Source organism: Astatotilapia calliptera, chromosome 3, assembly GCF_964374335.1.
Source record: "Astatotilapia calliptera chromosome 3, fAstCal68.1, whole genome shotgun sequence".
Classification (NCBI taxonomy): Eukaryota; Metazoa; Chordata; class Actinopteri; order Cichliformes; family Cichlidae; genus Astatotilapia; species Astatotilapia calliptera.
Genome location: NC_137424.1, coordinates 68,944,141 through 68,968,940, shown reverse-complemented (window position 1 = coordinate 68,968,940; position 24,800 = coordinate 68,944,141). Strand labels below are relative to the sequence as shown.

The window sequence follows — 24,800 nt, the reverse complement described above, 5'->3', positions numbered from 1 at the left end:
CTTACTATCACCTCAAGAATATTTCAAGGATAAAAGATCTGATGTCTCAACAGCACCTGGAAAAACTAGTCCATGCATTCATCTTTAGTAGGCTTGATTACTGTAACAGCATCTTTACAGGTCTACCTAAAAAATCAGTCAGACAACTACAGCTCATTCAGAACTCTGCTGCTCGAGTCCTCACTAAGACCAAAAAAGTGGACCACATCAGTCCAGCTCTGAGGTATTTACACTGGCTGCCTGTCCGTCAGAGGATAGACTTTAAAGTTCTGATGCTGGTCTATAAAGCTCTGAATGGTTTAGGACCAAAATACATCAGTGACCTCCTGACCCAGTATGAACCTTCCAGATCCCTTAGGTCATCTGATCCGGTCTTTTATCAGTTCCCAGAGTTAGAACCAGACACGGAGAAGCTGCATTCAGCTTTTATGCTCCTTATATCTGGAACAAACTCCCAGAAAGCCTCAGATCAGCTGAAACACTCAGTTTATTTAAATCCAGGTTGAAGACTCACCTGTTCTCAGCTGCATTTGAATAAAGCACCAAATCCACACTTTTAAGCTTAAATTTCAAAACTTACATTAACTACTGATTTTATCTACTGTTCTGATTTTATCTGTTTTGATTTTATATACTGTTTTGTTTGTTTGTTTGTTAATTAGTTAGTTAGTTTATTTGCTTGTTTTAATCAATTTTAAATCGTGCTTTTTATTTGTTTTTGTTTCTAATGTCTCTGTAAAGCACTTTGAATCACCTTGTTGTTGAATTGTGCTATACAAATAAACTTGCCTTGCCTTGCCTTAACAGTGTTTCCTGAAAACCCTCTCCTGTCTGATCATTTTACAATAATTGATTACACAGCGGTGGAGAGTAGACTTTATCAAAGTAGATGTCTTTCTGAAAGCACTGTAACTAAGTTTAAGAATATAATCCACCCACTGTTATCATCTTCAATGCCCTGTACCAACACAGAGTAGCTATCTGAACGCTACCCCAACAGAGGTCGATTATCTTGTTAATAATTTCACCTCCTCACTACGTACGACTCTGGATACTGTAGCTCCTGTGAAAACTAAGGTCTCTAATCAGAAGTACCTGACTCCGTGGTATAATTCTCAAACACGTACCCTAAAGCAGATGACTCGTAATCTGGAGAGGAAATGGCATGTCACAAATCTAGAGGATCATCATTTAGCCTGGAGAAATAGTTTGCTGCTTTATAAGAAAGCCCTCCGCAAAGCCAGAACATCTTACTATTCATCACTGATTGAAGAAAATAAGAACAACCCCAGGTTTCTCTTCAGCACTGTAGCCAGGCTGACAAAAAGTCAGAGCTCTTTTGAGCCAACCATCCCTTTAACGTTAACTAGTAATGACTTCATGAACTTCTTCACAAATAAAATTTTTATCATTAGAGAAAAAATTACCAATAATCATCCCACAGATGTAATATTATCTACAGCTACTCTTAGTACCATTGATGTTAAGTTAGACTCTTTTTCTCCAATTGATCTTTCTGAGTTAACTTCAATAATTACTTCCTCCAAACCATCAACGTGTCTTTTAGACCCCATTCCTACAAAACTGCTCAAAGAAGTCCTGCCATTAATTAATTCTTCGATCTTAAATATGATCAACCTATCTCTAATAATCGGCTATGTACCACAGGCCTTCAAGCTAGCTGTAGTTAAACCTTTATTCATTCGTATTCAGCAAGTGAAAATAAAATAAACAATAAAAGGTGAATCAAATGGAAAAAAAAAAAAGAAGAAGCCCTGATAGAGTCCAATACACACTGGAAATTAAACTTACTGCTGGCAGTATGAAATAAGTTCTCACTACAGTTGTACTGGGACCAAATGCCAAAAAAATAATAACAGGCCAGACACACCATACTCCCACAGCAGTTGGGATACCTCGATGGACACGGTAAAATGCTTTCTTCAGTTCCATAAAACACTTAAAGACTGGTTGGGCAAACTCTGAGGCACCCTCAAATATTCTTGAGAGGATAAAGATCAGGTTGTGGGTTACATGACGAGGACATAAACTGCATTTATTCTGCTTTTCTTTGCCACAATCCAGTTTTAGAACTAGCCAGAGTTTCTTGTCCAGGTCTATGGATTGCCAGTTACATTGCTTGATGATTTGGTGGACTGCCTCTATGTGGTTAAGGTTGGATTCATTTGCAAGTTCCATGGTAAGACAGTGCATACATGACTTTATAGTCATTGATAACTATGGCCTGTGGTGAGTGATGTTTTTGATGTGTTTTGATCCACTTAATTAATATAAATAAAGCGTGGTTTGTGTGTGTGTTTTGCTTTTTTATTTTGTGGGACAAGCAAACATGTTGGTGCTTGTATCTACTTTTGATCTGCTTCACTGTGAGCTGATGGTGACAGTTAAAAAAACAAACAAAAAAACAACAACTCTGAGTCAAATATGATTAGACCATAGGAAAAGTCTGAGTTTAAACACATGAATATATTTTATTGATTATTTAATTGTCTGTTGCTGTCCAACATCAACCTTTGAGATTTGAAGTAAGCTTTAACTGAAGTTCATCATCGTTCCACAGAGTGGTGCTGCAACACAGAGATAACTATAAAATGCAGGTTGAGGAAATAATAAACACATATTTAATATGTTTGCTGTACATGTACTTTTCTTTTTAGTCTTTTTGTTGGTCACAGACTGAATTTTGCTGACAAATATCTGTCAAATCTTGTACATTCTTATACTTTAACCAAACACATATATAAAAAACAATTTTAAACGTTTTAAAAGTGATAAAAAAAATAATAAACAAAAAAACACAGAGCATCCAGAAAGTATTCAAAGCACTTCACTTGTTCCACATATTGTCATGTTACAGCCTTATTACAAAATGGATTCATTTAACTGTTCACAGGTGAGTATGTAAAGCCTTTGCTGTGGCACTAAAAACTGAGCTCACATGCATCCTGTTTTGGTGCATCTATTGATCATCTCTCAGATCTTTCCCAACTTGATAAGAGTCCACCTGTGGAAAATTCATTTGATTGGTGATGATTTTTCATAACTTAGGATTTGATAAGATCATATAGTTGACGGTGCATGCCAGAGCACAAACCATGCCATGAAGTCCAAGGAATTACAGTATTAATTATGTAGAATGCTGAGACAGAACTGTATCTAGGAAAAAATTCTGGGGAAGAGTAAAGAAATTTCTGCAGCACTGAAAGACCCAGAGAGCACAGCAGTTGCCATCATCTGTGAATAGAAGAAGTCTGGAAGGATTCTTCCTAGAGCTGGCTGCCAAACCAATGTGAGCAATGGTAGAAGATGAGCTGAGTGTAGGTGACCAAGAATCCAATGGTCACTCTGACAGAGCTCCAGCCTTGCTCTATGGAGAGAAAGGACAACTATTTCTGAAGCTCTCCACCAACAAGGCCTGTATGGCAGAGTGGTCAGATGGAAGCCACACCTCAGGAAAAGACACATGATAGCCTGTCTACGGTTTGTCAAAAGGGAACTGAATGACTTGCAAAAGATATCAAGGGAGTGATTTTGAGACCAATCTGTGAATGTCCTTTAAAAAAAAAAAATCTATATATATATATCATTAATCATTTATTTATCCAGGTAAAATCTCACTGAGATTCAGTGGCTGTGCACTAATGCTCTCAATTAACCTGGTGGAACTTAAGAGGTCCGGCAAGGAATGATAGGAGAAAGGGCCTAAAAACATAGCTGTACCAAGTTTAAAGCATCACACTCAAAAATACTAGAGGCTGTAAGTGCTGCCATTTAACTGCAGGTAACAAACTGCACTCCAGGTAAAATTTAATACATCTGTCATAGATTATCACCAAACACATTTCCTTATTCATCATCCCTTATTATTACAGTACATTGCATTGCAAATATAAAACATAAGTAGTAACATCACTGACAGTTTTGTTGGGAGTGATTATGTCAAAATGTTCCTGTAGAGATGGAAATCTACCTTTTATGCCAGACTGCATGGATGAAGAAGCAGTTCATTAAATTTCCAATCTCTGTCACTATCAAATACACAAAACACCAACGATACACCACGAGCAGTGAGAGGATTCACTCTGGTTTATATCTGGTAATAAATATCTTCTCAAAAAAGCAAAGTAGTATTGCAACATGGCATTTGGGTCTTCTAACTAAAATAGGAAATTAGGAACATAACTAGTGCCATCATAGCCAGACCTGGCCCACATCTGGTTGACATACACTTTGCCATGACACCAGACAGTGAGAAGTGCCAGCTTGATGCCGGATTTGGGCCAGACCTGTTTTCTATGAAGCTGGGCAACATAAACCAAACCACAATCGGGCCAGATGTGACATGCCATCACATAAACGGTTTATCTACACCAGGCCTGGCCCATATCTGGATGACATATCACTTATCATGCCAGAAGTCAGCCAGCAGTGCTGGCTTGACACCAGATCCAGGCCAGACCTGTCTGCTATGTGGGTTAATATCCAAACATGCATATGGTAGTGTCTGGGTTATAGTAAGGGTTCATGGGCAGGTCGGCCAATGAGGATCCAGCCTTTTGTTAGCCCTGAGCCAAATATCTGAAACATGTTGCTAGCATCAAAAATCAAAAAATAACTTTTCAACAATCAGAGAAATTTCCGGTTTGAACATTTGATCTGCTGACTTTGAACTGTTTTCATTAAACATCAGATTGAAGTGATTTCATTCATTTCATTCTGTTTGTTGTTGTTGTTTTTTCTTTGTTTTTTTACAGTGGGAACACATTGAGGCCACCTACAGGGCAGGTGGCTCTAAGTGCTAAAAGTTGTTCTCAAACAGAAGATAAATCCACTGATTCTTTGTAAAGTTCATCTGATGCTCACATGAATCCTATGAAGGAAACTTTACTTCACTGAATGTTTCTTCAACGCTCATTTCAACATGTTGAAGCCATGAATGATCCACTCTCAGTCTGCACTGAGAGTGGATCACATGACATCTAAGGTGTGTCGTGTGACATGTTCAGTATTGTCACACATGTCTAGATTGTCCCTGATATCATAACTGCTCAAACGCTTATCTTGTTTTATCTGTTGTGGCCAGTACTATCCTCTATGCTGTTACATGCTGGGGCAGCAGATTGAGGCCAGTAATGTTGTGGGGATCGCGCTGGACTCCCTTATAGTGGTGTCTGAGAGGCAGATGTTGTCCAAGATAAAGACAATGTTGGATAATACCTCCCACCCACTCCAGCACCACTGAACGACACAGGAAATCATTCTTGCCCACGGCCATCACCCTCTAAAACTCCTCCATCTAACACACTTTAAACACTGCAATAGTTACATGCTGTTTGCACACGCTCTTTTCTACTCAACAGTCAGAGTGTTTCTCCAACAGGAGGACTTTCTTTACACTCACCTCATCACAGACACACTGACGAACCAGGAGATCTGAACCAAAACCCAGGATAGAGAGTTTCAGTGAATGTGGTGTTGAAGGTGTGGAGGTGGATCAGAGTGTCAGAGGAGACTCTGTAGAAGGATAGAGTGCCAGCAGGACAGTCCACATACACCGCTACTCTGTTAGAGACAGAGTAGGACGAGGAGGTGATGGATCTTTCTGTCTTATTTTGCCTGACAGAACGAGGACGATCATCAGAGCAGATGAGACTCCAGGACTGATCATTCCATCCAAACAAACAGTCAGTACTGTCTCCTTTCCTTCTGATTCTTCTGGAACTCACTGATATCTCAACGTCTCCTGTCCACTCGACCTCCCAGTAAGAGCGACCAGTCAGACCATCTCTACACAGCAGCTGTTCATAAACATCAAATCTGTCTGGATGATCAGGATATGACTGAACCTCCTCAGCATGTGTCACCTTCCTGTTGTTGTCAGACAGTTTGAGGTTTGTGTGTACTGTGTTTGTGTCGATTGTGAGTTGACAGAAATCTGATGGAGAGAACAAACACAATCCAGCTGCAGTTATTGATCCATCATCTGTTCATTGATTGACACTTTGATGACTCCTGACACCAGAGATGTGAATGAGTGATGTGACAATTTGAAGATGGTTGAATGTGTGCTGCTTTGTTTTCATGAATCACATTAAAAACACACTTACACTTCCTCAGACCAGGTCTCAACCATCGGACTCCAGCAGGCTCCACCCTGAAAGGAGGAGGAGGGTCAGACCAGCACAGTCTCTTTCAGCATGAACACATGGACATTACATGGCTGTCATACACACACTGTTAGACACTGATAAAGGAGCAGTTCAACACTGTGGTCTTTTCCTGTTTCATATGTTAGGCTATGCCCTCTCTAATTTTGGTAATTCCACGCCAGTGGAAACTAGGGCAGGGCCATATCATACCATTCACGGTAATAGCGGTATAACGTTGGGCAACAATAAGAAAATGAAATATCGCGACAGAATATGGGTAAAACGCGCATGCCTTTGTTTTCATACGCACATTTCGGAAAAAGCATGGCGGCGACAGAGAATTAGGAGAGCGAAAGCGGATCATTGAATGAAACAGATGAACCAGAATTGGTTTGTAAAAATGCTGCAACTTCAGTGGTGTGGAACTGGTTTGGCTTTCGTCCGTCAGATACACAACAAAGCACTATTTTTGGTGGAGCATGCTAGTGTAACCCGTTCAAGTGTTACACCTGTTGTTGCTGCGTTGTGTTCTGGCGTGAAAGTAAGAGGCAGGAGACAGTACTGGGTCTTTGGCTCTTTACTGCACATCTGCAACACAGAAATATGTGTCTGATCTGTGTGTGTCACGCGCCTGCCAGTACACCTCTCCCCCGGCCATGCTGAAAGGAGCTGTGACCGGGGCACAAATGCACGCGCCTACGTCACCACGCAGCGCGCACACACACGAACGCACACAGACTCAGATCACACAGGTAGGAGACCGAGATGCAAAAATGACATATTTAATCCAAAAAAAATGTGTTTTGGGTGAAATTCACAAGTATTTAACACATATGTTACACTAGCGGGCCGTTGTTATTACCGTGTTTTTAGGAAAATATGGCACACTTAAAATCAATCCCTTGATTTTTCTGAAAATCGACAGAGCCCCTTATAATCCCGTGTGCCTTATGTATGAATTCTGGTTGTGTTTACTGACCTCGAAACGATTTTATGTCATACATGGCGCTCGAAAATCTGTCAAATATTTTAGTGCGACTTTGCTAAGCTACGAACTCGCACCGCTTGATGGATTGTCAGAGCATTACAGCAATCGTAGGCAGGAGCCTCGCGGAGTGATACGTACTGTGCTTCAACATAATATTACTGTATTGTGTGTGTGTAACCTCTTTTTAAGTTTTGTGGATATTATACATGGTTATGCTGAGGATATGTCGGCCAATTTCCACTGGAAATGCCTTGTAGTTAAACTGTCAGCAAGGAATTTTCATTTGCACTGTTATTTTTTTATATAACTTTAATGCACATAAAAAACAGCTGCTTGTTTAAGTGAAAATACATTGATGGGGTTTTTTGCAATAATAAAGTTGTGGAGTTGTAAAGTATTTTGTCTAGCATCAACTATATCGTCAGTTATATCGTTATTGCAAATTTTCAAATGTATATCGTGATAAATATTTTTGGTCATATCGCCCTGCTCTAGTGGAAACCCAAACAACGTCCATGTCACCTCTACTTGCAGCCCACATAATGATGTGATGAAATATTTTTTTTAATTATTATTCAAAAATTATAATTAACACTACATAGCATAGCATAGAATGTATGAAGCATGTAAAAATAATAATAACCACTGCAGCCAAAAAGAGTGCCTGACGAGCCCAGTCGTAAGTAAGCTATTAAGACTCGACTGTACACTGTGTTCGTGTTTTCCTCCGAAACAACAAGTTCCACTGGAGCAGCCTTTCAACGACTCTCTCTAGACAACACAGTAAAGCTAGTTTTTATGGCTACGACCCTGACACGGAACCCTATATATTACCCAGAGGTCCCTGTACTATGGTTCGGAGCCGGGGACATGTTTTATATACGCGCAATCTCTAATAATCGGCTGTAGTTAAACCTTTACTTAAAAAGTCATCTCTAGACCCAGCAGTCTTAGCTAATTATAGGCCAATCTCCAACTTTCCTTTCATATCAAAAATCCTTGAAAGAGTAGTTGTCAAACAGCTAACAGATCATCTGCAGAGGAATGGTTTATTTGAAGAGTTTCAGTCAGGTTTCAGAGCTCATCACAGCACAGAAACAGCTTTAGTGAAGGTTACAAATGATTTTCTTATGGCCTCTGACAGTGGACTCATCTCTGTGCTTGTCCTGCTAAACCTCAGTGCAGCATTCGATACTGTTGACCATAATATCCTATTAGAGCGATTAGAACATGCTGTACGCATTACAGGTACTGTAATGTATCAGATCTATCTAATAGACTCCAATTTGTACATGTAAATGGAGAGTCCTCTTCACACACTGAGGTTATTTATGGAGTTCCACAGGGTTCAGTGCTAGGACCAATTCTGTTTACATTATACATGCTTCCCTTAGGCAGCATCATTAGAAGACATTGCATAAATTTTCACTGCTATGCAGATGACACCCAGCTTTATCTATCTATGAAGCCAGATAACACACACCAATTGACTATGTGCACGTTAGCATATGCTACTTCCGGTGCGGAAACTCCTGTGGGGAGCTTTGTTTCCGGTGTCCTATTCGCGACTGGTTTACGGTCCAAAACAAGTTAAGCAAGTGAATGAATCAAGCGGCGATTTACATTTCTATAGATGTTTTGGGCATTTACCCAATATATCTGTAAATGATGTTCATCGACTTGTGATATTTTTCCCTGCGCCTCAGAGCAAAAGAGAAAATGGATTCAAATGTTATATTTCTCAGCTGTCCCTCGTTTATCGCGGGTGTTATGTTCTAACAATAACCAGCGATAGGTGAAATCAAGTAGCCAATTTTATTTTTTGACGGTGCAAAACATTTCGTGGACATCGTGGATATACAGTACTGCACTTCAGAGTCACACTACTAGCGATCGATGCAGCGATTCTGTACTGTACAGGAGAGACGTCACGGAGGAGATTGTCTGCAGCGATCAGGACGCAGGACACAATGTGACGTAAAAAAAAGCATGCAAACTTGCACTAAAAAATCTGTGAAACAGCGAGGTGAAAGGTGAACCGCGTTATAGCGAAGGACCGCTGTAATTTTTAAGGTAAGTCACAACATACCCTTCATACATACTAATGTATAGAAACCATTACCAGCAATCATTCATTTTTTGTGTGGCTTTTTTCACGGTTTGTTAACATGCTGTGTAGGTGTGTACTTGACTAGCTGATCTCGACATAACGGGGGAAACATCTGGTTTGACTATTCTTCACCTGTAGTTTGAATGCTGAACATTTGCCTGTTTAAATCATAAGACCAGTCACTATACAGAGATGTGCTTCTGAATGTGGATGATGTGTCTTCTGCTGCAGTGATGCAGTTCTGCTTGTGTTGAGTGATGTAAACAACTGATCGATCTAAACTCTTTAAACTCAAAATTGATCATTAGATTTTTTTTTATGACACAACAGTGGTGAGTGTTCCCACCTTCTCCTCTTTGTAACTTAACGCGATCTTTCCGTTTTCAAGTTTTGGACATGATTTTGGAGTATATCTTCGGAGTAGCGATAGACCGCAAAGTAAAGCTACCGGAAATGTACAACCCCACATCTGGTCTCAAAGCAGGAAGTTAGCATTTTCTCGTGCACATGGTTAATTAGTTAAACTGCAGGAATGTCTTAAAGACATAAAGACCTGGATGGCCGCTAACTTTCTGCTTCTTAATTCAGATAAAACTGAGGTTATTGTACTCGGCCCTGAAAATCTTAGAAATATGGTATCTAACCAGATTCTTACTCTGGATGGCATTACCTTGGCCTCCAGTAACGCTGTGAGGAACCTTGGAGTTATTTTTGACCAGGACATGTCCTTCAACGCACATATTAAACAAATATGTAAGACTGCTTTCTTCCATTTGCGCAACATCTCTAAAGTTAGAATTATCCTGTCTCAGAGTGACGCTGAAAAACTAGTTCATGCATTTATTACTTCCAGGCTGGACGACTGTAATTCATTATTATCAGGATGTCCAAAAAACTCGCTGAAAAGCCTTCAACTAATCCAAAATGCTGCAGCAAGAGTCCTGACAGGGACTAGAAAGAGAGAGCATATTTCTCCTGTTTTGGCTTCCCTTCATTGGCTTCCTGTTAAATCCAGAATTGAATTCAAAATCCTGCTCCTCACATACAAGGTCTTAAATAATCAGGCCCCATCTTATCTTAATGTCCTTGTAGTACCATATCACCCTATTAGAGCACTTCGCTCTCGCTCTGCAGGCCTACTTGTTGTTCCTAGAGTATTTAAAAGTAGAATGGGAGGGAGGGCCTTCATTTTTCAGGCCCCTCTTCTGTGGAACCAGCTTCCAGTTTGGATTTGGGAGACAGACACTATCTCTACTTTTAAGATTATGCTTAAAACTTTCCTTTTTGCTAAAGCATATAGTTAGGGCTGGACCAGGTGACCCTGAATTCTCCCTTAGTTATGCTGCAATAGATGTAGGCTGCCGGGGATTCCCATGATGCATTGAGTTTTTCCTTTCCAGTCACCTTTCTCACTCACTATGTATTAATAGACCTCTCTGCATTGAATCATATCTGTTATTAACCTCTGTCTCTCTTCCACAGCATGTCTTTATCCTGTTTTCCTTCTCTCACCCCAACCGGTCGCAGCAGATGCCCCCGCCCCTCCCTGAGCCTGGCTCTGCCAGAGGTTTCTTCCTGTTAAAAGGGAGTTTTTCTTTCCCACTGTCGCCAAAGTGCTGCTCATAGCACTTTGTCATATGATTGTTGGGGTTTTGTATTTTGTATTATTGTAGTGTCTACCTTACAATACAAAGCACCTTGAGGTGACTGTTGTTGTGATTTGGCGCTATATAAATAAAATTGAATTGAATTGTTCCCACCTTGTGTTTCCCGATTTTGTAGTTTTTCCTTTTGGCTATTTAAGGCTTCTTTTCATCACTTCCTCACCTGGAATTAATTTTTAAATCCTCAGCATTTAATTCAGAGCATTTTACAATCAGGCTCCTGTGTATGTAGTCCATCTCCACCATCACTCTTTATCTCACTCACTCTGTGTTTCATAAACCTGCATAAGGTCATCAAACAAGTTAATTATCTTAATTAAATTTACAATAACACTTATCATTATCCTGTTCTTTTTAGGTTCAACTAGAGTTAGCTTTATTAACACTTTACAAATGATTCATTTTTCAACTTTTGGTCAAGCTAGGTAAACAACTTCCCCTGCTTCCAGTCATTTTACGAAGCTAGGCAGACCTCATCAGAGAAATGCTTCTGTAGGGAGATTAATCTAATTTGAATCAGGTCGAACAGAAGACGATTTTTCTTAAAAATGACTGAACTAGTATAAACATGCAGATATCTCTGCAAATTGTGAATATGTGAAGAGCAAAAGACAGTTATTGTTGGTGAAAAATGTCTCCTTGTAAACTCCCCTACATTAATATCTTAATCATTCAGATAGATTAGTGTTTCTGTTCCTGAAAATTTTTCTTCAGTGTTATTATTCATGTCACATCCATATGAAAACAAACAAAGAGTGAAGGACACAGGAAATGTTTCCAGCTCTTCCACCTCTATCAGACATTCTCTCAATACCTCAGAGTGTCCAGTCTCCAGCGTGGAGCCTTCCGTCCAGCCGAAAAGAGCTTCATTTCGGAGTTTCCTGGATGATTGTAGCTCAGGTCCAGCTCTCTCAGATAGGAGGGGTTGGAGCTCAGAGCTGTGGCCAGAGAAGTACAGCCTTCCTCTGTGATCAGGCAGCCTGACAGACTGCAGACACACAAAACAATCTATCTTTGAACACTTCATAGGAGGGAAGGATGTGAAAGATGAAGACTAAAACTAAATGGTGGTGGCTGTAGCTCAGGTGGCAGAGCAGGTCAGCCACTAATCAGAAGGTCGGTGGTTTGATCCCAGGCTGCCTCCTGGCTGCATGCCAAGTATCCATGGGCAAGATACTAACCCCATGTTTGCCTACTGGTGGTGGTCAGAGGGCCCGGTGGTGCCAGTGTCCGGCAGCCTCGCCTCTGCCAGTGTGCCCCAGGGTGGCTGTGGCTACAACGTAGCTTGCCATCACCAGTGTGTGAATGTGTGTGTGAATGGGTGAATGACTGAATGTAGTGTAAAGCGCTTTGGGGTCCTTAGGGACTAGAAAAGTGCTATACAAATGCAGGCCATTAACCATTTTAAAGGATCCATAATGCTCATAGAATGTCTTGACATGTGGCAGCTTGCAACAAAAAAAAAAGTCACATCTGCTGGAGCACACTGCTGTTTTTGTTTGGCTTGGTGAAGCTTTACAGACAGTTCAGAGTCTTATTAGACTCTAACAAAGGGAAACTAAAATATCTGACAATTCTATAAGCGTTAGTAATTCATTTGGTAATGCAATACTGAGTGGAAGTGATTTAATCCTGACCTGAGAGTTTCTAGTTTACAGTATGGACTTTTCACTCCAGCAGACAGAACATTCACTCCTGAGTCATGTAGGTTGTTATCACTCAGATCCAGCACTCTTAGACTGCAGGGCTGGGAGCTAAGAATTGAAGACAGACTTTCACAGCTTTTCTTTGTGAGGTTACAGCCAATCAGTCTAGAAATAAAGAGCAAAAGACCAAAAATGGGTTAAAGTGAATTGATAGAGTACTAAGGAGTTGGGAGTTTTATAATAATAATAATCTTTCATATCTAGCTGGAATTGTTATTCCTTTATTTCAAACACATCAGAACTGTGGCAATTTAATGTAATTAATAAATAAAGACAAATAATAAAATACAAATGATGAAACCGATCATTAGTAACTATGATTTTAAAAAAAATAATAATAATAATTTCATTTGATAAAAAATAAACAGTCCTTGATTTGACCTCAAAGTTTCCAGTGCACAATGTGGACTCTGTAGTCCAACAGAAAGAAGCATCACTCCTGAATCCTGCAGGTTGTTGTTGTTTGCATCCAGCTCTCTCAAACTAGATGACTGGGAGCTGAGGACTGAGGACAGAGCTTCACAGCTTCTCTCTGAGAGGTTACAGGCACTCAGTCTAAAAAAGGAACACAAAAACAAAAACAATGAAATTAAAGTGTATTGATGGTGCAATGATGACTTATTAGATTTGATAATAGTTACTATTATTTCAGGACAGGCTTGAATTATTACTTCTTTATTTTAAACACAGAAATGTGTTAATTTAGTATTTAGAACTTGTGAAAAATACAAAACTACACCAACGGATTGCTGATGGTGACCATTATTTGCTGTGCTTTTTATAAAACAGGAAATTATATAATTTGATGAAAAATAAAACATTATTTGATCTGACCTCAGAGTTTGCAGCATACAACTTGGATTTAGCAATGCAGCTAACAGAAGCTTCACTCCTAAATCCTGGAGGTTGTTGTTATTCAGGTCCAGCACTCTCATGCTAGAGAACGGAGAGCTAAGAACCGAGGACAGATATTCACAGCTTTTCTCTGAGAGGGAACAGCCACCCAGTCTTGAAAAATAAAGAAAACAAAAAGACTGGATGCAAAATGTACCAATAGTTCAGTGAAAAAATTAGTACATTTAGCCATATTCATTGTCATTTCAGAGGCAGCAAGAATTGCGATCATCTAATTTTACACATTAGAAATTTGGCAATTTACTTGAAAGACAAATAATACAAATTACTGAATTACAAAACCAAGTAGATTAATTTGACCTTTATTAGCTGAGTTTTAATTGTTTCATTATAATTTGATGAAAAATAACTATCCTTTTATCTGACCTCAGAGTTTCCAGTGTACAGTGTGGACTCTGTAGTCCAACAGACAGAAGCTTCACCCCCGAATCCTGCAGGTTGTTGTTGCTTGCATCCAGCTCTCTCAAACTAGACGACTGGGAGCTGAGGACTGAGGACAGAGCTTCACAGCTTCTCTCTGAGAGGAAACATTCACTAAACCTGGAAAACAAACAGTTAAAAAAAACAACTTCAAACAATTTTAATGTATAACCTAAATAACAAAAACAAAATCTATTATGCAGTACAATTCATAGTTAAGTCGGGAACAAATAGAAAAATTGCTCAGATGAAACCAATGTAACGCTCTCAAATTACAACCACAAACTTATATCTTTTTTATCAAGATTTTCTGTTATAGACCAACACAAAGTTGCACATAATTGTGAAGCGGTACAAAAATGATACATGGTTTTCAAAATTTTAAGCAAATAAAAATCTGAAACCGTTAGCATACATTTGTATACATTTGTCTTGTTCTGGCCTCCTTAGACTGGCTTCCAACTGAATTTAGAATCTATTTTAAAATCCTTTTACTGTTTTTTAAATCCTTAATTGGTCTGGAGTCTGTATATTTGTCCGATCTGCTGAAGCACTATGTCCCCCCTCGTTTACTCTGGTCAGCTGAGCAGCTGTTGCTCTCAGTTCCTAAATCATGGCTGAATCTTAGAAGAGACCAAACATTCTCGATTGTGGCCTCAAAGCTTTGGAATGATATTTGTCTTCCTATTAGGCAATCTACATCAGTAGTAGTTTTTTAAGCTGGTTAACCTCCTAAGACCCAAACTCTTTGATGCCATGCATTTTTAATTTCTATTTGCTATTTGGGCTGATTGGGACCTGATGAATGTAAGAACAAAGAATTATCTTTTTACCTGATTTTGCTCTACAAGGGCATATATATCATATCATATATCATATATCCACATATGAGAACATTCATTTAAAATTTCGATAGAACAGTGGCTTGTGTGTGTTTGTCTGTGAATGACTTGGCCCTCAAACAATGATCAGGTGACTCTTTCGTTTCAGTTTATTTAACTTCCACACAATATTTCCAGCTGACGTTTTCCATGACTGATCAGTTTTCCACTGAACCCACTCTCCATATTCCACAGCCCAATTGCCGGCATCACTAAAAGCGGAAATTTCATTAGTCTGATTACCTCCACCTGGACCTAAGCTTCCCTGGTACTGGCCCTTGAGCCCGCTGCACCACCTCATGCTGAAATCTGTTCCTTCTGCTCCCTGTGACTCTTCACCTGTTCCTGTTTGAAATTACAGTATTTTGCTGCAATAGGACATGGTCTCCAGCCACCAGTTTGGATATCTATGACAGTCTCTTTTATTTGTTTTTCATTTTCTCCATTCTCAGTTAGAGACTTGACGGAATTCTTCATCATTCACCCTTCTTCATAACTATCTGTGAAGCATCAGTTGATGTAATCTTTGAGTGTTTAATTCTGAGCTAAAATTCTGTTTTGTTTCCCGCGAACTCTCTGGTATCTGATGTAACCTACAGCATTTTCTTTTCTATCACTTAACTTTCCATCACTTCTGTCACTTACCTCACTTTCTCTTTGGATGTGTCCTTAAACAATTAATGGCTAAATAAAATAAAAAAACTCTCCAAAGAAGATTAATTCAAAATTCCTCCACAGTAATGTGAAAGCACCATTGCCAGTTTTCAAGAGTGCATGTTGGATTACTTTTTGCATACAGGGCCAACAAAGTTTTGATATATTTTATTAGGAAATAGAAGCCATCATAATTTAAAAAATGAATTTTGGATTTACTTGAGTAATTTTTGTCTAATATTGCAATGCGTTTAATGACGCAAAACATTTAAGTGTGAAAAATATACAAAAAAACAAACCAAAAATTTGTCTGCAACTGTTGACAATCATTCACTTCATTTTTTTAAGGTTAAGGTTGCACATGATTTTTTTTTTCAAGTTGAATTTAAGGGATGAAGGGAAAAAAAGCAAACCACATGACTCACAGAGCTTTGTTGGAGGCTTTGACCACTGGCAGCAGCCTCAGAAGAGCCTCCTCTGAAGCAGAGTATTTCTTCAGGTCAAACACATCCAGATCTTTTTCTGATGACAGTAAGATGAAGACCAGAGCTGACCACTGAGCAGGAGACAGTTCATCTGTGGAGAGACTTCCTGAACTAAGGGACTGTTGGATCTCCTCCACTAGAGAATGATCATTCAGTTCATTCAGACAGTGGAGCAGATTGATACTCTTATCTGCACTCAGGTTCTCGCTGAGCTTCTTCTTGATGTACAGGAGTGTTTTCTGATTGGTCCGTGAGTTACTTCCTGTCTTTGGCAACAGGCCCCGTAGGAGAGTCTGATTGGTCTTAAGACAAAGACCCAGGAGGAAGCGGAGGAACAAGTCCAGCTGTCCATGTTGGCTCTGTAAGGCCTTGTCCACAGCACTCCGGTAGAAAGATTTAAAATTTCTTTTTTTTCCAAATAAATTAGACTTCTTGGAGGTTGTTTGTTGTTCTTCCAGCAGATTGATGCCAGAGTTGATGAAGGTCAGATGGACATGAAGAGCAGCCAGAAACTCCTGAACACTCAGATGGATGAAGCAGTACACCTTGTCCTGGTACAGTCCTTTCTCCTCTTTAAAGATCTGTGTGAACATTCCTGAGTACACTGAGGTTGCTCTGATATCGATGCCACAGTCTGTCAGGTCTGATTCATAGAAGATCAGGTTTCCTTTATGCAGCTGATCAAAAGCAAGTTTCCCCAGAGACTCAATCATCTTCCTGCTCTCTGGACTCCAGTGTGAATCTCTCTCAGCCCCTCCATCATACTTGACCTTCTTCACTTTGGCCTGAACCACCAAGAAGTGGATGTACATATCAGTCAGGGTCTTGGGCAGCTGTCCTCCCTCTCTGGTTTTCAGCACATCCTCCAGAACTGTAGCAGTGATCCAGCAGAAGACTGGGATGTGACACATGATGTGGAGGCTTCGTGATGTCTTGATGTGGGAGATGATCCTGCTGGCCTGCTCCTCATCTCTGAATCTCTTCCTGAAGTACTCCTCCTTCTGTGGGTCAGTGAACCCTCTGACCTCAGTCACAATGTCAACACACTGTGGAGGGATCTGATTGGCTGCTGCAGGTCGTGTGGTTATCCAGAGGTGAGCAGATGGAAGCAGTTTCCCCCTGATGAGATTTATCAGCAGCACATCCACTGAGCTGGACTTTCTAGGGTCAGTCAAGATTATAGTTTTGTGGAAGTCCAGAGGAAGTCGACACTCATCCAGACCATCAAAGATGAACACAACCTGGAAGTCTTCAAATCTGCAGATTCCTGCTTCTTTGGTTTCAGTAAAGAAGTGATGAACAAGTTCCACCAAGCTGAACGTTTCCTCTTTCAGCGCATTCAGCTCTCTGAAAGTTAATGGAAATATAAACCGGATGTCCTTGTTGGCTTTGTCTTCAGCCCAATCGAGGGTGTATTTCTGTGTTAAGACTGTTTTCCCAATGCCAGCCACTCCCTTTGTCAGCACTGTTCTGATTGGTTCATCTTTTTCAAGTGAGGCTTTAAAGATGTCTTCCTGTCTGATTGTTCTTTCTGGTCTGTCTGGTTTCCTGGATGCTTTTTCAATCTGTCTGACCTCATGTTCATCATTGACCTCTGCAGTCCCTCCCTCTGTGATGTAGAGCTCTGTGTAGATCTGATTCAGAAGGGTTGGGTTTCCTGCTTTAGCGATCCCCTCAAACACACACTCGAACTTCTTCTTCAGCTCAGATTTAAGTTTACGATGACAAACTTCAGCAAGGCTTTCTGAATAAAGAAAGAATATCAGTTCATCTTTTACATAGTCCATATCAGAATGTGGTCTTTTTAAATACATGTTGGTTCATCTCTTGAAATTTTAGTTAATGTTATAACCAGCAGCTTAAATCTTTAGAGAAATCATTTTACTTCTCTGCAGACGGTCAGCCAGGTCCTCCTGCTTCATTCTCCTCAGGAAGTCCACTGTGATCTTCACAAATGCCTCTCTGCTGCTCCTCCTCTGCTCATCATCCTCCCTCTTACTCTCTAAGCATTCTGGGTAATCTGGACTCAGAACCTTCTGGATCTTCTGCAGCTCGTTCTTCACAAAAGTGATGATGTTGTCCTCCAACAGCTGGAACAGAATACTTTATGAATGACCTAATCAGACTGAAATCATGGAGCCACACATCAAATCTGTGTTGGACACACTGGCAATCCACTGGTCTACAAAGAGCAGCATGGAGATGACTGTGAACAGAGTAGATGTAAAGGTAGTTGTTGTACATGTACAGACCATAAATATGGAGTCCAGGTGTGTTTGATGCTGCTGGGTAGGCTGACCACTGGGAACCTCTGAGCTCTCCTGGTCCACTCTGTGGAGGAGCCATGAAGATTTAATCCACAAAAAAAGCCTTCACCATAAAATCAAACAAACAAACAAACAAAAAACACACACATCTTGACATGAATTAGATCATCTGTTGGTTGTTGGAATTTGTGGGTGAAAGATGTGGGCATAGTCATTTCTGCACAGGGCCTTATTTGCATTTGTACTTGTATGAGTTTCCCAATAAGATGATGAACAAAAAAATCAAATATACAAATCATATTCAAGTGTCCTACCATTCATATCGTGATTAATGACAGTATGTTCTGTTTAGTATTGAAAAAAAACTCCAAAATCTTTATTCCTTAACACCGATAACACTGATCACATTTTAAGCTGTATCATCTTACATGTTGGAGAACTCCCAACCAGTAGTCTGATAGAAATCTGAACATTATGTAGCATCTGAAATTCAACCAACTCTAGTTCAGTCTTTCTTCATAAAGATTAGAAAAACTTCCCAGTGCTTGTAAATGCCTTATCCACACCCTCATTTCCTCCTGATCAGACATTTGCTGATTGTAAATGAGCCTCAAGGATGCAGCAGTGTTGCATCTAAGGTCAGTATGAAACTGTGTCACACTGAATAATGGGGAGCTGCAGTTGTAGCAGGAAGCCCTCAAAATGACTACAGCTAACAACTCCAACTAGAAATCAAAACTGGCACAAAAATCAAACACAATTAGTACAACTGAACCCTTCAAGTACCACAAACCCCACAGGCTGCAAAAGCCGAGCTGCACAGTTACAGTCTCAAACAACAACACTGAGCATGAGCTACATTAGCTGCTGGCTAGCCTCATTTAGAGCTACAAGGGTCAACAACTGAACATGACTCTGATCTGAATGCACAACATTAAAACCCCCAATTGCATTTATCCAAAGCTCACATACACAAAGCAGCTTTACACAGGTCGTCATTACTACCACATGCTGCCCTTGACAGCAGTTTGACACGTCGGCCATCTTACTCTAGAGCTTTCTCAGTTTCCTGCCCACCTTAAAAGTTTGTCTAACTTTAAGCTGTTTATCTGCAGTGGACTCTGCAGCAGCCACCAGCTACCGTAACTCAGCAAGTTAAACAGCACAGCCTGTGTGGACAGATGGATGCTGGAAGTCTCCAAACATTTAGAACAAAAAGCTTCAAATTTCTCTTTCTGTCAACAGTTCAGTGAGCAGAAGATGAACTGATCTTCAAAAGGCACAAACAAAGAGAGAAAACTTTACCTTTTTTTAGCAGATTTTGCACATGTCTCAACCAACTCTGTATATTTTTATATATTTTATTTATTGTTTACTCTATTTAATTTGTAAAATATGTATACACACACACACACACACACACACACACAGATTTAGCGATTCTTATATTTTTCTTGTTTTACGTTATTGTATTTTTGCACAACTCTGTTGCTTGTGAAGCTCGCACACAAGAATTTCACCCACATGTACACTGTACCAATGTACCTGCACATGTGATGTGACAATAAAAGTGATTTGATTTGATTACAGTTTGATTTTTATTTGATGGATTTTCCGAAACGTGGCAAAAAGTGGAGAATGACTTTACTTTTTAGAAGTTAAAATAATAGCCAGTGTTTGAGTCATTATGATGCTCTGAGTTTTATGAGTAAAAGTGAAATCTGTGCAGCAAAGTTAGTCTTACCTCCTCTAACGTCCTACAACATACAGCACAATATGACTGATGGAAGAAAACATAAGCACGAGCATTATTTCCTGTTTGCTGAAGTTCAATAGCTTAGAAACCAAAGGCTTGTTTTTAAGAGACAGTTTAATTGGGATTGAGGGAATGACATGTTATCACTGCAGTTTATATCCAACAACATCAAGCAGTTTAATCTGTTCTCAAAGAGTTCATGTTACTAACAACTCACCTCTCTGCAGAAGATTCCTGCTGGAGTTTAAAATTAATGGGTTGACTTTTAGACCGGTCACTTGCTAAAGACACACAGCTGGGTTCAGGTTCAGTTTTGAGTTTCTGAAGGATCCTGACAATTGAAGCACAAATCTTTAATCAAGGACTCATCACATAAAATAAAACGCTGACAGAATTTTAGACATTATAATAGTGACTTTAAGTTACATCTTTCTTGATGACTGTTTTTGTTGAAATCTATTAATGACATGATTCAACACAGTGTGTGCCGGTCCAGATTCAGGTTCAGGTCCAGGTCCAGATTCAGGTTCAGGTTCAGGTCCAGGTCCAGGTCCAGATTCAGGTCTACCATTGATCCTGTGAGTGAAGAAAAAGTGTTTTTCATTTGCAGTCATAGAAGCTGATGAAGACTTAGAATACCCTCATCATGCCAAAGAGAAACTGATTTGCAGGCTGACCATGAGCAGAAGGAAACTAAACTAGTGACGGTAAGGTAAAAACAGAGCGCCACCCTGAGGTAAACACAGTAATTTACACTGTGCAGGACTATTGATGGTCCAATGAGCAGCAGTACATGTTGGACATTTTTTATAGAATAAAGGAATTCCTCACTCAGTGACCTTCTTTGAGATGCAGTTTAGAGGCCAGGAAACAACATCAAATCAGACACCAAACTGACATCAAGGAGTTCATGTCACTAATAGCTCACCTCTCTGCAGCAGACGCCTGCTGGTCTTTAAAATTAATGAAACGTTCATGAGACCGGTCACTCTTTAAGGACACACAGCTGGGTGGAGGTCCAGGTTGGTTCCTGTGGATAATGATGGAGCAGTGATGTGAGTGCTGAGCTGTGACATGGAGAAAAGTCATGGACAGTTAGAGATGGTCATCTCACCTCTGAGCTTTGGTCTGACTCTCATGTTCCCCACACAGAGTAGTTTCAGAGGGAGGGACTCCCTCCTCTCTGTCCTCACACTGATCCATGCTGCTGAATTCACATCCACATCAGCTCACACACACTTTCTACCTTCACCTGCAGAGAAAATACAAATCATTCATGTGCACATCGACTGTCAGGATCAGGTGTCTCCACTGTGTAGTACTCATTTGATATGTTTGGAAACTCACCTTAGGATTTAGTTTAAGGAAAGGCATCAGGTGTAAAACTCACAGTTAAATTAAAATTTGGTGGGTGCACTTATTTTGGCAGAAGTCAATTGATTTCAATAATAACTTAATTGCAGTGTTTAGGCTGTCATTTCTAGCATCTACATGGATGTTAACATCACCTAGTAAGATTATTCTGAACTCACCACTAAATCAGATTAAAAACTGAGCATGAGCCGGGTGGATGATACATAACAAATAGATTTTTTAACTTTCACAGTTAGGGTGCAAAAGGCAAAGATTCAAGCTTTTCGTATGCTGTATCCAAGTTTTTGTAAGGCACAGTGAATGTAAAGTGAATATGTTGATCAGTGTAGTGTAGTGAGGGTGTGCTGGGAATACCTAGCAGCAATGTTCCCTCTAAGCTGTGCGCGTGCACAATCGCACACTGCTGACACGTGCACAGAAAATCTGCGTTGCACACAACAACAACAAAAAATCCAACCTGAATTGAAATTAAAATAAATACATAACAATTCATTTTGTGCTATTTTGTAGTGTGAGTCAGTAAGTGACCGGTGACTGCAATTCACATTTGTATATCCGCAGCTAATCAACACCGTTGACGAGCTATTACAGCGTCCTCATGTGCCGACACTGGTGTTGTAGCTAGCAAAGCTAGCAAAGACACGCTAATGACAACCATTGGAGATGTGAGCAGGACAGACGGAAAATTTGACAGAAAAAGTGTGGACTGTAAACTATATACCAGTTTTTAAGTTGTGTAAAATGTGGCCATGTAAAACCAGAGTTATAATGAAAAAATATATGTAATATTTTTTCTTCCTGAATACTATCGTTGTTTATATTTACTGCCGGAAGAAACATTAAATGTAACTGTTGTGTAAACTGTGTCATGGAAATAAAAGGCTGTGAGGAAGGCTACTTAGATGAAGTTTATTAGGAGACAAGTGAGGAGCGTTCAGCTCCAAGAGCTTGGGTTCTGACCAGCTTTGCCTTGCTAGCAAGTAAAAGATGTTCATCTTGTTTCTGTCGTTAACGAGAATACGTTTCTAAACTAGCGGGGCCTGTGGAAACGCAGACCCAACAGCAGCGTTTTATAAGGAAAGCTCTTGCTCCTGTGAGCAACCAAACTGAACTGAAAATTTAAATGCAATTAGTCCATTTGGAGCACAGAATGACTCAAAATCCCTGAAATGTCACCACGTTTCTGCAGTTTGTCCATTTTGTGCTCCAGATGGGTTAATTGCATTTTAAATTTTAATTGCATTAATCATGATGAAGTATTAATCTGTGTTAATGCATGAACTTTGACAGCCCTAAAAATAATGTAACTAAACACTTGAAATAAATATAGTCAAGAACACCCCATGCCCCCTTTAGGCTCAGTCCTGCTTACTGCAGATATCACCGCTACATAAAGTACCACGAGGTAGAACTTACACATTGTGCTTGGTTGATGACCAAATTTGCTGTATGTTGTATTTAAAAAGAAATGAGCTGCTATCTTGAACAAATCAGCGCTTCACTTCTGAAGGAAAAAGGGGCGGGAAGGAGAGGAGGGAGATTTCCACAAACAGAGGATGTAAATAAGAGACAAGGGAGGATAGAAGCATTCCTGATCATATTTACTCCAGCTGATGTTTCAGAAACAGCAAATACTCCAAACACTTTCAAAACAAAAGTGTCTCCAGCTGAAGCACAAAAAATGTCAGTTTAATGAAAACAAATCTTCTTTATTTTAACTGCAGCTTCTCAAAACTCTGCCCTAATGAACAAACGCATCATTTTCTCTCTCATACTGACTCACTCCTGAACAATGAGGCTTTGCAGCATAGTTGTGTCACACCTGCCCTGCAGCTAAACTGATCACATCAGTTTTACTGTAAATAGTAGTGGTCATGTGATTTAGAAGACAAGCATCTTCCTCGTCTGTGCCGTCAGTGTGGGACCAAATTCTCCATGTTATCAGATTTGTAAGCAGCAGCTGAAACTGTCACATGAATGAATGTACATCAAACTGTTTGATTCCGGCCAATCAATAATCTATAATCATGTGGATTTGTCTTCAAACACAAGAGTGATCTAAAGTTTGTCTTGATATAATAGCTGAACATCAGGTCCAAACATCACAGAGCAGAAAAAAACAGTCAAAGTATTAAAGAAGGAACCAAAGCAAACTTACAGTTTCTTCAAACACACGCGGACAACAAGCTCCACTCCACACCTGGACACGGACACGGACACACAGTTGAGCTGCTCCCTGGAAGGAGGCGTAACATAACACCTGAACACTGTGAGAGTGCCACACCTTCATGTACTGATTTACAAATATGCCGTCTGACTGCTCAGGCGGAGTTTAAAACATGTTAAGCACCAAGGGGCTTTCTGAGCTTCCTGCTCGAAAGTCACATGTCCAAAATGAGTATTTCTCTGCAATTACGAACTCTGTGTAAACAATCTTGGTATCAAAATAAAGTTAACACTTGTGGGAGTTCATCAGAGGTGTAAATATTACAGCAGATATTATTGTGTCAAAGTTACTGAGGCTGGGATATTTGAGTATCTTGATTTTTTCCTCATCTAATTTATTTTTGGTTTTGTTTATTTTTTTTTAAACCACTTTCAAAATATGATTCGCTTCACATTTAAGTCCAGAAATCCAGGAATCAACATATGAACATTCTCTGTGCAAATATTGATGCTGCTGAAGGGAAACAGTGGAAATTGACATCACTTTTAATGAATAACAATAATTTAATGAAATAGCCAGGCATTTTGCCATTTGGGACATTTTAGCACCATCTGTTGAAATGTCTTAGGTATTGAACAGCAGAAATGATTTTACTTTATTTACAAGTGTGCTGACATATTGCATCGGTGTGTGGTTCTCCAGCTGCACCACAGCACACAGAAAGGCACTCCAGAGGGTCATCAACATGGCCCAAAAAATCATTGGACATCCTCTTCCCTCCCTGAAGGACCTGTACAGCACTCGCTGTCTCAAGAGGGCACGCAGCATCCTACGGGACTGCACACACCCAGGACACCGGGTGTTTAAGCTGCTGCCGTCTGGCAGGAGGTTCAGGCTGCTGAGGTCCCGAACAAATAGACTCAAGGACAGCTTTTACAACAGGGCAATAGCCCTGATCAATGTAAATAGCTGACCTGACTGGATACCTCCCTGGACTTTTTAGGGGGGAGGTAACAATGTTTAAAACGATAACAATAATATTTATATTTATAACAAGGTGCAATAATAATTAATGTGCAATAATAACAGTGTGCAATACACATACACTTATTCTTCTTTTTTATACTAAGTTAATATACTGTGTTGTGTTGTTTGTGTTGCGTTGTGATGTGTCATATCGTGTCGTGTTGTGTTATATGTAGTGCCGACGTAGGACAGTTTTTCCAATTTCATTGTACTACTG

At 39.9% G+C, this 24,800-nt stretch overlaps 1 protein-coding gene across 1 annotated transcript; it reads right to left on the bottom strand.

Moving 5' to 3' along the window:
• Positions 1–2,468: 2,468 nt before the first annotated feature.
• On the bottom strand, positions 2,469–23,879 carry LOC113018078 (uncharacterized). Its single transcript, XM_080298902.1, has 15 exons — positions 23,549–23,879; positions 21,131–21,268; positions 20,945–21,046; positions 20,443–20,592; positions 20,234–20,347; positions 18,246–18,324; positions 17,879–18,083; positions 15,934–17,737; positions 13,920–14,093; positions 13,473–13,646; positions 13,020–13,193; positions 12,570–12,743; positions 11,747–11,920; positions 6,129–6,175; positions 2,469–5,956 (listed from the first exon to the last, which is right to left on the bottom strand). The coding sequence occupies exons 2-15, from the start codon at positions 21,217–21,219 to the stop codon at positions 5,427–5,429; spliced, it is 3,990 nt and encodes a 1,329-aa protein (XP_080155028.1). The 5' UTR covers positions 21,220–21,268; positions 23,549–23,879; the 3' UTR covers positions 2,469–5,426.
• Positions 23,880–24,800: the final 921 nt, after the last annotated feature.

What these genes read in the sequence shown, in the direction of transcription:
- LOC113018078 (XM_080298902.1), bottom strand. Translation starts at nt 21,219, where the DNA reads ATGGATCAGTGTGAGGACAGAGAGGAGGGAGTCCCTCCCTCTGAAACT. An exon ending in AAACAGTCATCAAGAAAGAT is followed by an intron (nt 20,348 to 20,442) that starts GTAACTTAAAGT and finishes TTCAATTGTCAG; the next exon opens with GATCCTTCAGAAACTCAAAA. An exon ending in TGTACACTGGAAACTCTGAG is followed by an intron (nt 13,647 to 13,919) that starts GTCAGATAAAAG and finishes TTATTTTTCAAG; the next exon opens with ACTGGGTGGCTGTTCCCTCT.